Source organism: Ctenopharyngodon idella, chromosome 22 (assembly GCF_019924925.1).
Source record: "Ctenopharyngodon idella isolate HZGC_01 chromosome 22, HZGC01, whole genome shotgun sequence".
NCBI lineage: Eukaryota > Metazoa > Chordata > Actinopteri > Cypriniformes > Xenocyprididae > Ctenopharyngodon > Ctenopharyngodon idella.
In genome coordinates this window covers 20611697-20628748 of record NC_067241.1, presented here as the reverse complement: position 1 = coordinate 20628748, position 17052 = coordinate 20611697, and the positions used below count along the sequence as shown (strand labels likewise).

The 17052-nt window shown below is 41.1% G+C and overlaps 1 protein-coding gene across 4 annotated transcripts; it reads right to left on the bottom strand.

The window, feature by feature from the left end:
* Positions 1-68: 68 nt before the first annotated feature.
* On the bottom strand, positions 69-16913 carry asxl1 (ASXL transcriptional regulator 1). 4 transcript variants are annotated; one of them, XM_051878981.1, is made up of 13 exons: positions 16426-16913; positions 11524-11606; positions 11346-11348; positions 11129-11246; positions 9819-9972; positions 8287-8360; positions 7327-7411; positions 6611-6730; positions 5373-5539; positions 5166-5262; positions 4937-5042; positions 3921-4833; positions 69-3806 (listed from the first exon to the last, which is right to left on the bottom strand). In XM_051878981.1, exons 1-13 carry the CDS (start codon positions 16480-16482, stop codon positions 765-767), a joined length of 5019 nt encoding a protein of 1672 aa, XP_051734941.1. In that variant the 5' UTR covers positions 16483-16913; the 3' UTR covers positions 69-764. The 4 variants fall into 4 exon arrangements, with proteins under 4 accessions (XP_051734941.1, XP_051734942.1, XP_051734940.1 ...); XM_051878982.1 differs by lacking the exon at positions 6611-6730 and having other exon boundaries at positions 16426-16497; XM_051878980.1 differs by lacking the exons at positions 11346-11348; positions 11524-11606; positions 16426-16913 and having other exon boundaries at positions 69-3800; positions 11129-11321.
* Between the last annotated feature and the right edge of the window lie 139 nt (positions 16914-17052).

The window sequence follows — 17052 nt, the reverse complement described above, 5'->3', positions numbered from 1 at the left end:
CTTCGATAGCACCCCAACACATCTTTGGCTCACCTTACCCTCAGTTAAATAAGTTCAAATAGAGAAAATACGCTCACTTTCAGCTTTATTAGATTTGAATACTGTGCTTAACCGCCAAGTACAGACTGGACTTCACTTTGGATAAGAAAATAAAAATGGAAACAAAAAAGAAGAGTGAAAGCACTTACAAAATAACAAAAATGTATTTTCTTGTTTAATGATTAAAAAAATATTTCTTTGCAAGACATTACACACAAAATTCTCCTAAAGCTCTCTTCAGAGAGGCATCAAGAGAAGAAAACAAAAAGGAACGCCACCATTTTCACACTGAACTGATGACTGGTGTCAAGTAGATGAGGTAAATGTTTTGTTGGAGAAAAAAAAGGCACAATTTACAATCAACTGTGCCATGTAAATTCACGCAATAATACCAATAATAACAATATCATTATTATTGTAATCATAATAATAATAATAATAATAATAAACACCATCATAACAGCAATAGAAAAAATATGCAACAAAAATACAGACTGAATTTTATCTTACAAGTCATCTTCCAGCCCTACTGTATTGCCTGGCCCATCAGAAAGAAAAAAAAAAAAAAATCTGGCCCGTTTAAACACTGCAGTGTCCTCATTCTTTGCTCACAAGAGTCCAAGATTTGTGGTGGTATCCAACCACTAGCAAGGGGCTAGAATTGTCTGGAGTGGTCAAAGTATTTGCTCTGACCAGTTGATTCAGTTTTGAGGAGCTGCAACAAATTATCTGACGACCAGACATGACACGCACAGTTTCGAGGGGCCAATGCAATCGTCATGGCAGAAAGCGCCACAGCCCTGGCACATGATCATAGCCTTAAGTCGGCAGGAACATTTGAGAGCCACTTCTTCTGCAGCACTGTCTGCAAATGCCTGAATGCTAAGCGTGGCGCTCTGGCCTCCACCACTGCTGACGCTCACACGTGGCCTTAGCTGCAGTACACCATCGGCTAAACTGCGGGAGAAGCCGCTACCATCCACCACAGACACGTTAGCTGTGTAACTGAAGCTGGATGAGGACCCTCCGTTGCCCCCACTCTGCTGTAGTTTTGGTAGCTTGCCATATAGCTGGTAAGGGAGACTGGAGGCAGATGAGGAAGGGGAGGAGGAGACGGGGGAAGCGGAGGTGTCTGCTTGGCGGGCATATGGATTTTTCACTTGTTCCTTTTTGGCCATTCTGACAAGAGACATTTCCATATTTAGCAGTCCTTCCATAGCTCCACCACCTCCATGAAAACTGTCCAGAGGCTCCTTTTTGGTTATTACAACAGAAGTATTGCCACTGATAGGAGCAGGTGAGTTTTTGGTCAGAGCTTGTTGGCACGAAGGGCGTGAGGAGACTTCATTCTTTACTGTAGCTACAGGAGAGAGCTGTTGCTGATATGTCTGATGCTGAGGTGGTTGGGGTTTGCTTGGGCGCCAGTTAATCTTAACAGTAGGTACAACCTCTGATGGACAAAGATCGCCGTGTGGAGGTGAGGGAGCATCAGGTGCAGTTCTGCACACGGACTGGGAGAGATTGTTAGGATGCTGTTGAAAGCCAGCTTGCCTCTCTGGAGTTTCACCCCGTGGAGGAAGAGGTCCAGGGTGCTCTTTAATGACAGCTGATTCATAAACTGGAGCATTCTGAGAGTTCATATCCATTGAGGTTCTAGCAGAGGAGTTTGATGGAAGGGATGTTATGACAGGTACCGCTCCTGGGGGCACTGCACCTCCTGATTGTTGAGAACTGAATTGAACATGTGAGGATCTTGGGCTAGATTCCTCAAACAAACATGCCATTCGAGATGGAGCAGAACCCGGCGGGGAAGAACCGAAGTTTCGACCAGGTCCAGGAGACAACTGAACGGATGGGGCTTTGTGTTGGAAGTCAGAGACACCAGTTTCTATAGGTCCTCCTGACTCAGACGGGCCTCTAAAACGTGGTCCCAGATTTCTTGGAGGTTGACGACTGGCTGAGTTACCTGCAGGGGAACCTGGAAGTCGATTAATTTCCAGCTTGCTGACTGAGTGAGGCTGGGGTAAGACCTTCTCTAAGGGAAGGCTGCCTTGAAGAAGTTGGGTGACAAGAGGGTTGTTGGCCTCTACAGAGGAAACTGGCCGAGATGAACCTTGGAGTCTTCTGCCAACTGGAGGACCTGCAGAATTTTTTAAAACAAAATCTTCTCCAGGACCTCTGCTCAGAGGTTTGGTGTCATCCTCTGTTGAAACAAACAGCTTCACACCATTACTATTATCATTCAGCCGTAGATTTCTGCTTTGGTCCCTCTCTGCCTGTGTCAGGTAAGCTTGCACTTGGGCTTGTGAGGGCGCAGTGGTAATCTGTTCCTGAGCATGGTTTATAGCATGGGTATGAATTGTATGCTGCTTGTGGGAATGAATGACTGGCTGGTTTGGCACACCATTAGGGAAGCGAGCCTGTATGACAGTTTGGGTATGGCTGGGGTTAGATATATGGGCCTGTATGACTGGTTGCTGGTTCTGAGAAGAATTCAACATTGATGAAGTGAGTCGACTTGAGGTCTGAATGACAGGTTGATTCTGTGACTTTGTATTTTGAGCTTGCATGCCATTACTATCCATCTGGGTTCCATGCCAATCCACGGTTTCATCCTCTTGAGTTTCATTTTCAAAGTCAGATGCTGTCTCTGTTGAATCACTGTGTGCTCCAGTGTCTTCCTCGCCAGCATTATTTTGTAGACAAGGTAGAGAGCCTGATTCATATTTGCCATCAGCATCACTCCCTCCATTCCTATGTTCTTGTAGCATCCCCCCTCTCATGGAATGCTCCTCACTACTTTCTACCCATCCATTTCGGGCTGTAACAAGTGTCTCTTTGGGTATTTTCAAGTCTGAGCCATGCTGGATAACTCCAGTTGTCCCTGGGTGAAGCTCACCACCATTCTTTTCACCTTCCCAGGGTTGAGAAGAAGCTGCCAAGGTCCTGATGACATCCACACCCTGGGCACCAAATCTTGGCAACGAGTCTGGTATAGAGGTGGGCACTAAAGAAATGGCATCATTTGATGCTGAGGTGCAAACAGGAGTAGTCGTTCTACTCTCACTGGACTCTGCTTCCTCGCCTCTCCCCTCTTGGTGACTACAAAAAGACTCTGGTTCACTTGGCGTAGGCACTGGGGTGTCTAAGGTCTGCTCCGAGGCTTTATCACTTGGGCCGGTAGTCACCTCTTCCACTCCACAAATCTCCTCCACCTGGTCCTGGGAAGCAGGGCTGTCGGTTGCAGGCGGAGATAGCGTGAGTGTTTTCGGAGACTCTGATGGTGGTAGAGATGGGTTTGAAGACACAGAGGAGGGAGATGGTTCAGTCAGTGGGGTGGAGGTTTGAGGCCTGTCTGCTGAATCTACACTGGACAGCTGTAGTTGTGCTCCAGACGAATGAGAGCTCGCAGGCGATTCCTGCTCCTCCAAATCAACTCTTCCTCCTCGTCTTCCTCCTCCTCCTCCTCCTCCAGGTTCAACGGGACCTGGGTGCTCTCTCGAACGCCTCCCGCTGGAGCGATCCGGTATCCCAGTACCACCCCCCGGGCCGCTCCCCCCAGGCCCTCCCCCTTCCCCAGAGGCTGCAACAGCAGCAGCGGCTTCTCGCTGGGCACGGGCTTGCTGTGCACGGGCCTTGATGTCCGCCAGGGTGCGCGCCCCTGTCCCAGAGCGCCGCGACCCTTCGTTGGGGGGGACGATGCGGGGACAGATTTGGTACGTTGGCGGCCCCTTGACCCAGGGCGGTTTGATCCGGGAGAGCTGTATCTAGTGGAGTGGGTAGAAGATAAACACGCATATGAGACAAGGTTTACACTCATGGAGATTAACTACATAGGTTTACAAAGAACTAATAAGAAAAAAATAAGATGTCCAACATACCCGGATTGGCGGGACCTTGGGCTCCTCTGTTGTAGGTTGTGGCTTTTCTGAGTGCACACAGTCAACTGTGTTACGAAAGGACTGACGCTCATCCAGCCGCGCCCTTTTCTCGGGAAAGCTGGTGAAGGCCTGGGACTCGTCTGGCCTTCTCTTCTGCTCCTTGAGCTGAATTGCTGGACTTGATGTGGCAGGACTGGCTGCGGGGCTGCTCTCCCTGCTGCTTGCGCCAGTGCCTGCTGTACCAGTGGTAATGACTGAAGCCCCATCATCCAGCGGATCGGTGGCAACAGCAGCAGTGGAGGAGGAAGAGGAAGAAGACGAGTCTGAGCTTGCAGCAAAAGTCTGTCTGTCTGAGGCAGAGGAGGGAGAGGAAGAAGGCGATGATGATGATGACGTTGAAGAGGAGGAAGAGGAAGGAGAGGAGGTGGATGCAACAACTGGTTCGGGTACTTCAGGCAACAGGCGTGTGGAGGCTTCTGGTTCATCACAGGTAGAACTTGTGGATTCTGGAGGAGGTGTGGGTACAGGAACAGGGGAGGGGACTGCCTCTGCAGAGAGGTTTTCTTCTGGAGTTTCCAGTCCAATGTCTGTTTGGAGGACCACCTCTCCCTGAACCGCTGTTGCTTCTGGGACTGGTGATGCAACTGATGGTACAACATCTGGAGTTGGAGTGCTCTCTGTTGTTTCTGCTGAAGGTACAGCTGCCGTTGTATTTTTGCAAAGTGAGCGCCGGGCTCTACGTCTGAGGTCAGCCCGTGAACGCCGTCTGATACGGCCTTCCCTCCGTCTTCTTCCAACACTTCGCCTCTTGGGTGTAGCCACTGTAGCAGAATCAGAGTCTAGAACTGCACCAGCAACATCTCCAGCATCGCTCATTGTGAGCTTTAACGACTCTTCTCTTGTCAAGCCAGACCTAAAAAAAAAAAAAAAAAAAAAAATAGAGAATAAAATATTTTAATTTAACATTAATATTCAATTTAAGCATCTTAATAATTCTGAGATTCAAAATATTTAACCTTTGGCCATGGTACTCCTCAAAGAACTTCTCCTTCCATGCTTCTACTTTCTTCTCCTTTTCCATCTCTTGTCTGAAGCGGACCTGCATCTCATGAGTGAACTCACCTTCAAGAATGTAAAAATATTTCCCCTTTATCCACCAATATCGTACATTGCCTAGAGCCACTTGTCTTAGTCAGTTTCTGTCATTTCTTTTCATATTTTATAGGACAGTAGTAAGAGCCTCACCCTCAGCAAGACGCTCTTTCCAGCTCTGAGAGGCATGAGTGAAAAATTCATTATTAAGGGCTGAGCTGCTTAGCCGAGCAAGGCCATCGGGACCAACCTACGCATTAAAAGAATGGAAATTAGATGACAAAAAAAAAAAAAAAAAAAAAAAGGAACATTTATACAATTGTAACAACTGAAAATTAAAAAAGTCTTTAAGAAATATACCTGTCTGTCCACCTCTGGTAAGAGCTGGAGGAGTTGCTGCTGGGAGTGAGAGGGAAAAGCAGCGAAGGTGCGCGTGTTGATGAGAGCACGAATGTTGGTGTTGACCAGGATGGAGCCTGGAGTCTCAAAATCCACCTCCACTCCTCCTCGATTCCTTTTCATGGGACCTGCAAAATACAGTCTTACATTGAGTATAAGCAAGAATGTTTCTTTATGAAACCTAAGAATGTGTGCACGGCAGAGACATATTTATGTAATATCCTCAGAGCAGAATCTGGTCTACATTCACATATATTTATGAGTATATGATACATGCATATATGAAGTGCTAGTATAGCTGTATAATCGGAGGATGTTATAGCAGAACTCTAGTAAAGCATTAACAATAGTCTTATTTTAAGTTCACCTGAGCCATTGATCAATCCACACAGCTTTTACATTATTATCAGGTCAACATTACATCAGCTAATGCTGCTATTAATAACCAAAATCATAATGTCCATACAGAAGCACACTGCAAAACAAGTCTACAATGAAATTCAAACATAGTCTTTCAATAAGCTAATCTTAGATCTTAGCCAGATTCTACAGAATAAAATACAGTACATTGAAACAAACACTGACAAAAAAAATTGCAAAAGACAATCCACAGTTTGAACTCTGCTATAGACTAATGAGGCTTGAAATGATTCAGGTTTCTATGAGTTTGTCCCATTTATGCACAGGTAAAAGCAATAAAATGAGCTGAAGCAAAGGAATAAACATTGACTTCCCAATTGATATATGCAGATATTGATACCTTTAATTTTAGAAGTTTAAGTCAGTTAGGTAAACTGACACATTTGAGAAACCAGCATGACAAAAGATTCACATAGCAACCTATGTGCTTCATTCAATAGCATCAAGACAAAAAAACATTCTACACAATACGTTTTTTGCATGCAACCATCCACTGCAAATAGTAAATGATGAAACTAAATGAAAAAATGGCTATTTGTTTATTTCACTATTTCCTCCAGATGGCTTAATTGCTGGTTAGAAATAAATGACTGGGAATAAAGTGGCTGAAATAAAGACTGGAACATTGTCATTAGATTGACACAAACTTGTTAGCTATTCACTCACTCAGTGTAATACCTGGAAAGAAGTTAATTATTGATGTTGTGGGGGACAGTGGTGAGCAAGGGGCTTAGGGGAAGTAATTAATACATGGGGGTCCTTGGTTTCATCCTCTGTACCTGAACGAAGACCACGTATGCTCTTGAAGTGCTGGGTGCGTTTCCAGCCCAGCTCGGAGCGGGCACGGAGAGTAGGGCCTGGACCCCCCCTAGAGCCTTCCCTGCGCCTCCCCGCTGCTCCTGAGGGTAAAGGTGGGGGGAGGATGGAGGCTGGTGAGACTCTCTGAGAACGAGTGAGTGTGGGTAGGGCAGCTGAGGCATGAAGGCTAGTGGCACTAAAGAGGCCAAAGTGACAGGCATGTGCGTGAAACACAAAGAGTCAAAGGGACGGATATCCCAAGGCACAGAGACAAAGAGGAAGAGGGGTGAATGGATATCTCTAAGGCACAAATGCAAAGCAGATATCCAAGGGGAACAGAGCAGGGCTGACAGGACAAACCAGAAACACTGCTTTCACACTGAGGGGTATTGACGTTCAAGTGACAAAAATGTCAGTGGCTTCAAGAAAAGATGCTGTTTTTAGTGCAAAGTTAACCAAGAAAAAGAGGCGGCGGCTGTCAACAAGAGGGAACTGTGGGAAAACAGCCCTTGAGGAGACTGCACTATAAATGATTAGAGAGTGTCAATGTGTAAAATTACAAACACTGTCAGGCCACTCAGATAAAGAGCATCCACAGTCAGAGGAAGCAGGTATACAAACCACTGCAGAGTGGGGGGGAAATACAGAAAGGGGGAGGGGGTGAAAAAAAGTGAACAAGAAAAAGAGCTATTGTAACCTGATGGAACGTGTTCACCGTTGACTTTGAGGGGAGTGAGCACTACACGGGGCATCATCACCGCTTTCTTCCTTTGTCTCCCTGACTGTAAGAGAGATGGGAGAAATAATCATGAGCACATACACACAGGTCCTCCACAGAAATGGAAAATAACAGTATGCTCAGAAGAGAATTTAAATTGAAATGCATATAACATCTGATAACATTTGAGAATGTTACGGATTTAAAAAAATCCTAACATTCGTCTTTAAAAAAAAAAAAAAAAAAAAAAAGGAAAAAGATTAATGCAGGTACAAAAAATACAAAAGGAAAAGACAAGGTATAACTGTCCTGGAGATGAGTGGGCATTTTCAGTTCATTCTCAATGGGAGTTGAGTGACTGGCCTGAGCAGTGGATTGTGGGATTGACAAGTGGTAAGAGCATCAAACTTCAACATTATGCAGAAAATTTTCAACTTTCAATTTTCAATATGCAAATGAGAGGGAAAAAGCATGAAGGCAGTCATAAGTTTCAAAATCTGCTGATTAGCACTGAGGTTTCTTGTGGATTCAGTGCTTAAATCACAAACAATTGTACTGCATTTACTGAAAATGATCAACAAAGCAAATGATCTGATTAGGATCTGACAACAAATTCAAATCAGGAAATCCCTGACCTAAACAATTCGCAAAGACAAAAAAAGTCCTTTGTCATGACTGATGTTGTCAGTGTTATCTATGGGGTTTTCTTGATATGACTCATAACGTCAACTTTCTGCACTTCACTAATGACTCATTTTCACATACTGGAGTCATGTATTCAGCTGCCTTCCTGGCATAACTAGTGATCTGAGGAGGAGTTGAGTGCAGTGCATAAGGATGATGGTGAGATGGAAATCCATGCTTGGAGGGTCCTGCATGTAAAAATTAGTTATGAAGGTGACGGTTCATTGTAAAAGTGAAGTTAGGCACTGCAGGTACCTGTGAGGAGCGACTGAGTCTTGTCTGTGGTTCTGTGGAACAAGAGGCACTGGAGGAAGTCTCATCCACAGAGGCTAGAACAAAGGAGGAAATGAGCAGAACATCCATCAATAATTTTACCTCAACAATTTGTACTTTAATTTTGTTCATGTGGTAATGTGATAGAGAGAGAAGAAAAAAAAAAACATGTCACCAATTTTTTTTTAAATTAATTTTTAAAATACTGATTAAGTATTTCTACTTATAGTTGCTCATTAAAAAGATGAAAGAAACTAAATATTCACTCTTACAACAAACTACAACATATACGGCAGTAAAATATCATAATTTGGCAGTAATTCACTGTCATTTCTTATTGGTTATTCACTTGGCATAGGTGAACACTTCTGTTTCCTTTATTATGCTTGTTGGCTGATTGTTTGGTATTGGGAAGGGGGTGAATAGTGCAAAAGTTGACTATTTTAACATATTTGGCTACATTATTTATGCATTTACATTACATTTGTCTTCATGTTTCATCACAATAAAATGTACCAAAATAAATCAATTTTGCATTCGATTGTAAAGGAAGAGCATTTTCAACCAAGTCACGAATGAATTCACACACTACCTAGCCTCTCTGTGACTAAGCACTCACTACTCATAAATGCACAATATTTATTGATTGCAAACTGCTCTGAAACTGCAAGCCTACAGAATGTGCAACAGTGCCACATTTTTACTTTGAAACAAGCAAAATTCACATATATTTAGACATTTTAAGAACCTGTGGGAACCCAAATAGAATGGCAGCTACTTCCTGAGCAAAAGATGAGATGTGCAGTACTATACAACCATATTAAACTTTCATGCACCATTTATAATTAATAATGGTAGTAGTATTCAGTATATACTTTGCAATAGGTATGCAAATATTCTATTCCGAAACAAAAGAAAAAGATACACTTAGGGCAATTGCTTTATGCAGAAGAATACGAGACACCATAAGCATCATATTTAATTATGGAAAATGCATTTTAAATGGAAGAATAGTAAATAAAGCTGATGTCTAGAATCATCAGGCTTCAAAATAACATCAAACCACATCTACCAAGGATGAAAAGAATTCCCCCCCCCCAACACAAGTGTGTAAAAAGGAGCAAATGTGAAATACATTGTAATTTCCAGGCATATTATCGCATGTATTCTCTTTCACGCCACACACAAATACATGTTCTAAACCACTCTCATCTAGGTCACTGCTGGATGCGTCATGTGCCGCAGTATCCATGGCAACACACACATCCAAAGCAAAAAAGAAATCAATGTCTCTCAGGCACTACATGCTTCTTAAGCTCAGGGTATTTAATGCTCATCACCATTTGGAATCAAAGCTTTTCTTAAAAACGAAAAGATGGGGCCTCTACTTTTCAGTTCTTTTATACGCTTCTTTAATTTATAAGCCTGTTTCACTTACTGGAAAAGAGGCTGAATGAATCAATTCTGGGAAAAAAAAAAAATAAAAAATTGAAAAGAATGAATAGTCCACACACCATCATTTTCACCACTAGCAGCAGCCGTCTCTGTAGAGTCACAGCTTTCCTGCTCTGCTCCTTCAACTGTTGCTGTGGTGGATGCTGTTGGAGTGCCAGTCCCATCTCCAGACTCGTTCGCTGTCGGACTCTTTGTCCACTGAAGTGCATTTTTCTGTAGGCATCAGTGGGTACATCCATATTTAACATAAATGGTTCATACAGCATTATTTTCAGCATTATATTTGATATATAGTAATGTCATTGTAAATATTTTTATTTTCTGTTTTTATGTGCTTATATATGCACTTATAGACCTTATTCACAGCAGTGCCACCTTTGATTTTTAACAGGAAAGAAAGCAAGTCTGTCAAGGATAGACATACATCTCTTCAGTGGGTTGTACTGTTATTTAATGTGTTCTGGGATTGTTCAGCTGACGAAACACTGCAAAAATATCAGTAACATTTTATTTTTGGTGCCATAGTTACACGTTAATACATGTACTTACTATAGTAGTAACAGTAAATTATGCATAATTACAAGTAGCTAACCCTAAACCAAACCCTAACTGTAACTCTATAGCAAGTACATGTAGTTAATAGTACTTAATACTTATTTGAGTAACTACAATGTAACTACGGCACTGTAAAATAAAGTGCAACCATAATATCTTTCCAATAAATTTCTGTAGACAAAAAAAAAAAAAAAAAAAAAAAAACCCTCAAGAAAACATGAGCTGTGGAAAATTATAAGATCTAGGAGCTTTATACAACTTTTTACAGCGGATGCCATTGAAAACACATCAAGTCTATTCCCTCACAGCCTCGCTTTCATACCTGTCAAGGCGCTGCTCTGAATAAGGTCTATATGAGAAGAAACCTAAATGCTTTATAAGCAGCATATATTCACCTGATACATCAGTTTGATACTGTAAATGTGGTATGATGTTGCATGATCACCAAACAGCAAAGTACAGTCTGATTTAGATGATCGTTTGCTCCATTCTTTTAGTGAAGTTCAAAAGGTTTTGTGTAATGAAAATGTGTACCTTAAAATTAATTTTGTCACTAAACTTTTGCCATGAAAACACTACTTGTATGATAAATTTATTACTATTACGTTTTAGAACTTATTAATTTTATATTTGAGGTACAATTGTCTGAAAACACATTTTTCCATACTCAGTTTTCTTTTTTCCACACTATCCGGACCTGGAAATTACTTAAATTTAATTCCATACTTTCCCAAACTGTGTAGGAACCCTGAAAACCAGAGTGAAAATGTTTGAGACACAGAAAGAACGTTAAAAGGTTTTATGGATTCTCTACCTTTAGGGTAAACAGACTCATCCTTCCAGGCAGCTTAAAGAAAATACTGTTCTTCACTCGGTCACCTCTGACCTGAGAGTGAAGCATGGTGACCAGGCAGGCCAGTGGAGCTGTGCCGCTAAGAGAAGGTGAAAGAGGGGTAGAAACGTGTAAGTATCACTTAAACGATTTTGACGATGCTAAAAATGCAATATATAGAGCATTAAATTCATCTTACCTTCTATTTTGAGGTGAAAATGATTTGAGAAAAAGAGAAACACAAAATATCCCATTATAAAGATACTCCAATAAAGCCAGTCAACTTGCTACTCAAACATGGAAACAAATTTCAAGCATGAATATCACTGCTCAAACAGAAACAGTACAGTTATGTATATGAATGCTTTATACCAGACCTCATTTCTTTCAGCCCCTTTGTTTGGATGACATGCAGAATCTGTTTGGGTGTCATTGGGGCATCAGAAAAGTTCTCCAGAACCTGCAAGAGGTCAAACAAAGGAAATCAAATCAACAGCTTTCCAATTTAGTATGACTATTTAGTATGTCTTTTTTTTTTTTTTTTTTTTTTTTTTTTTACACTTGTGAAATACACATTTTTAAATTAATGATTAGTCTATTAAATGGCCATCAGTGTAATTGGTTTTGGGTTCATCTAGCCCCAATCAAATACATTTCTTTGGGGATGTTTACATTACGTTTTTGTGTTCAAAAACAGCCAGGCATAGTGCGAATGAATGATCCAGAGGGGTTTTTTAAATTATTTTTAACTTGACACACAATTTTAAAAACAACTTGGTACAAGAGACTCAAAAACAGATGCACTGTGACTGTCAAAGACATCCACCTGTATCTATGGACGTAGCAGCAATTTAAAGAGGATGAATTAAAAAAAAAAAAAGACAACCTTTCAGTGAGGGTTTTAATGTGAAAACCGCTTAACAGTTTAAGCACAGCACGCCAGCTTGCCAATTACAACACCATAGCAATTCATACTTATTTTAAGACCTTCATGCCAGTTTTAACAGAAGCACTCAGCTTTCTTATTTTAGGTCCATATTACACAGGTTCTGCACAATGTTTCGGCAAGCATAACATCGAACTGCAGCAGCTCCACACAGAAGAGCAATTCCAGACAGGCTTTTAGCCTATATGAAAGTAGAAAAAAAAAAAAAAATTGACACTAACACAGACGAAATTATGTAGTATGTGTGAAACATAACATTATTCACAGAAAATGTGGAATGGGGGAAGGGTGTATTAATCATAATACCATATTATAAACATTTCTCTCCCCATTGATACAGAACAAATAATTTCCACCCCGTTCTAGTGCACAAGAGCAGGTAACCTTCTGACCACTTGGTGGTTAAAATGGGAAGCACTGCATCCACTTCCACTGTGCTCAGCTAAGTCTAGAATCAAGGACACTGAAACAGGAAATGGAAGAGCACAAGCTATAAAAGAAATGTGCACTAAATTAAATTATAAAATACCAGGTGCACTTCCTGCAAGGAAGCAGGCACGAAAAAAACGTCAAGCTGTGAGAACTTCAACCGAACTACTATGACAAACTTCAGTTATTTATAACACAGTCCTGACAAGGCACCAAAGCTTGTGTGTACATAGTGCAATTGAAAGGCGCGGCACATTTATGCATTGCTTCTGTTGAGTCGTGCATTGTGCCAGACTGGTCTCTATTCCTCTCACCCCAGATATTTCATGGTGCCATAGGGAATGAAAAATGGAGCAATATTATACACTACCATAATTTATAGCGCAGACGCTATTCCTGACATGTATGCATTTAAAAATGTGTGGCTTAGGATTCTTGAAGTCATGATGAAACAAAAGTAGTGACATCTTTTCTTCAGCACTGATGCGCAACCTAGTGAAGCAGAGTATGAAAAAAGAAAAAAAAAGGAGAGGACTTCTATCCATTGGTTGCAGATTGGATGGAGGTACATCTGAATTCAAGCTTGCAGTCGATTGTAAGAAAGGGGCAGATAAAATAACTGAAGTCTGTCGTTTCAATGGAACATCAAATTATGACATTTTAATAGAAAATTATGCTGTCATTTTTTTTTTTTTTAACTGAAACATGCAATGATGAATTGTTCACGTGTCACAATAAGATCAATAACATGCATTTAGAAAATAGATACGGTGAATTTTCATTTTATGCCAACTTTAAAGGGTTAGATCACCCAAAAATGAAATTTCTGTCATTAATTACTTACCCTCATGTCGTTCCACACCCATAAGACCATCATTCATCTTTGGAACACAAATGAAGATATTTTTGACAAAATCATAATTACCACATTTAAGGCCCAGAAAAGTAGTAAAGACATCATTAAAATAGTCCATGTGACTACAGTGGTTCAACTTTAATGTTATGAAGCGACGAGAATACTTTGTGCGCAAAAAAAAACAAACTATTCAACAATTTCTTCTCTTCCCTGTCAGTCTCCTACGCTGTTGACATTGTAAACACAGTGCAGCGCTTCCGTGTTCTACGTCAGAACAACAACTCAGTATTGGCCGACGCTGTTTACATGAGCAGCATGACGCATGTGTGTGATGCTGACGCAGGAGCCGGCCAATACCGAGTTGTCGTTCTGACGTAGAACACGGAAGCGCTGCACTGTGTTTACAATGTCAACAGCATAGGAGACTGACAGGGAAGAGAAGAAATTGTTGAAAAAAGTCATTCATTTTTGTTTTGTTTCTGCGCACAAAAAGTATTCTCGTCGCTTCATAACATTAAGTTTGAACCACTGACGTAATAGTCACGTGGACTATTTTAATGATGTCTTTACTCATTTTCTGGACCTTGAATGTGACATTTACATTGCTTTCTCTTGGGGATCAGAAACCTCTCAGATTTAATCAAAAATATCTTAATTTGTGTTCCAAAGATGAACGAAGGTCTTACGGGTTTGGAATGACATGAGGGTGAACTAACCCTTTAAGATACAGATCTGGGGATGTCTGAAGTACTGGCCAAATATGTTCTGAGAAACTAGCAAAAACTCTTTCTGCACAAAAAGGCTCTGAAGCTCATTTAAGTCAGTGACGTTTCCCCTCATTCCCACAAACATCCTATTTGATTTTGTAGAGAATGCAATATTAAAACAGCCACAAAAAGCAAACCACAGCTTCACCCACATCCAGCATCAGGACTAATGAAAACCAAATTTTCTTTCACAAAATAAGTCATGTCTTTTCAACACACCAAAAACGGCTACACACCATTACAATCACCTTAAGGAAGGAACCATCATGAATGACCAGAAATACTAAAATAGGTGGCCTGCTTCACATTTCCTATTGCAACCAAGTGTATCGCCAAGATGATCAGATATACATTGGCCTTAAGCCTAAGTATCTGGTTGCATCTGACTCCCAAAGCTGCCATTTCACACTGCTGCTTTGTTTCAATGTCATTATATAATGCTGCAATGCTCTTTGAAGCTTCTTAATCACTCATACAACTGAATCATTTAAAAGACCCGATCGTCTTATAATTAACGGAACTGAAAATTTGATGGCAGGTAGTAAGCAGCACTTGCATTCAAAGTATTCAGTCTATTTGGTTTTGATTGTGCTCGTGCCCACATCTCCCCGAGAGCCTGTCCCATTACTACAGGTGAGGAGCTGGTAGGTGACTACTCTTCCTGGTATACAGACATGCCCATACCTGCTTCCCAAAGCTCAATCACTATGTGTGATACCTGCAAAAGAGCACAGTCCTGAAATTTGTTTTGTTGGTATAAGTTGATAATATTCTCAGATATAGATCACCAACAATACTTTAAGTAATACAGATATCTAACATTAGATGTGTTTTAATTCAGATTTGGCATCACATTTAATATGATTTACAGGTTCTAAACTGTGACAGATAATTGTGATAAATGATACAAACAGTGGTTCTCTAGCAAATGGGATCCCCACCCAAAACGACCACACTTGAGTTTCGAGATCTACTCTTACCAGATATCACGTCTGTAGCTTCGTCCAACCTTTCTCGCGCTTAATCTCAAACTAGCCATAAGCAAAACTGCAGAAATACCCAAATTCAAAGATTGTCTGGTCTGTTTGGGTGGATCAAATTCAAGAGTGAATGCTGTTATGATCACCTAAAAAAAGCAGACAAAGACCTGACAGACAATGATTATAACCACACAAAATTTATCAAAGAAAGCAAAAACGCTTATGAATTCAGCTGCACGGGTGTATTTTGTCTGTGACACTGTTTCTAACATGATTCTGATAAGGGAGAGCATTTTATTTGATGTGGTCTCATAACAGCTCAGTTTGTACTAAAGCTCTTTATAACGAAACTAAGCTGAAGGTCTAGAGGTCAAACATGTATCTCATTTAAATGCCAGTCATTGCATCAAGATTAGACACATTTTCCATTAAATCTGCACCAAATGCAACAACAACAAAAAAAAAAAAAAAAACTATGAAGACACATATCATATAAAACAATGCATCTTCTCAGAAGCATAAACTGCAGAATGAATAATTCACTTAATATATGCACTACAGACCAATTTCATAAACCAATGGATCACCACTGTGGAGAATAAAGAAGAAACCCTCCCATCATAACAGCATAGCTGTGTTTTGTCTTTACATGATAAGAGACACGAAAATCGTTTTACAACTATAAACAGATGTATACTGATACAAATATAAATCATTAAAATACTCAATGTTCCTAATAAATTTCACGTTTAGTATCCAAAACTAACAAAGAAGATCAATTGATTACGAACTAGATAAAAACAGAATTATGGCCTACTATCTCAGGTGCTGCATAAAACAAACAAGAAGCACAAATGAGTATTTAAGACACACATTTGTTAAAACTGGTCTTTAATAACAGGAAGCGATACCACACTGAGTATTTTCAGAATTTTATTCAGCTCGTTAAAAGAAACCCTGCAAACAAAGGGTCAAACAGGCAGAGCTGCTGCTAATACGCTAGGCTACCAGCAAGGGCTCTTTCATTCAAATGGGACACAAACACTAGAAATGTAACGCTTATGTTGTCAATGTAAATACAGGCATCGTGTATTAAGAGCCATGTCAACACAAAGATTATGAAACATCTCACATTGTCTATAAATACACAAAAAGCAGCGGCGGCGCCTGAATGTGTCCAACCCGACAACAGCTCGAGCCCAGCGCGAGACAGCTTTGTTCGCGGCTCTCGTACAACACCCCTAACCCTACGCACAGGAATTAAACCGCTATAATTTCATTAAAAATTATTAATATATTACCATACGAGCTGCCTCTGCCCACGTGCGCTCCTTCTTTCTCTTCTGTTTGTCCTTCATGTTGTCGCGCGGGTGCGGATTTCTGCAGCGGATATGAAACGTGTGCGTGATACACGGCAAGCCCGCTAGCGTGCTAGGCTAGCTGCAACACCAAATGGGTCTTTGATTCCTTTCCACCTCTAGTACTTGCGTAGTCGCTCCGTTTAAACTCGCACGCGTTTCCGTAAAACGGTTTGCCAATAAAGCGATCGATTGTTGCAGCAGCGGCGGTCCAGGGAGTTTTTTGTAACGTTTCACTGGTTAAATAGTGGTAAACACAGACAGGGCGCAGAACAGACTCGAGCCCCAGCAGCTTTTGGCATACTGCAGGAAATCCTCACTTTGGAATGCAAGACGACGAGGAGAACACAACAATGAGGTCAAAGGTCAAACACACTGCAGGAATGCAACACAAAAACAATTCTTCCCATCCCCCTCTTCTTCAGTCGCTCCTACAGCCGCGGCTCATCTGACGCATCTGACGGGATGAGGCCACTCCCATTGTTATGTGCGGCGACATCAAACGTGATTCATATTAGGCAGCACGACGCAGATATGAAAATACTAGAATTATTATTTTTTTGTGCTTTA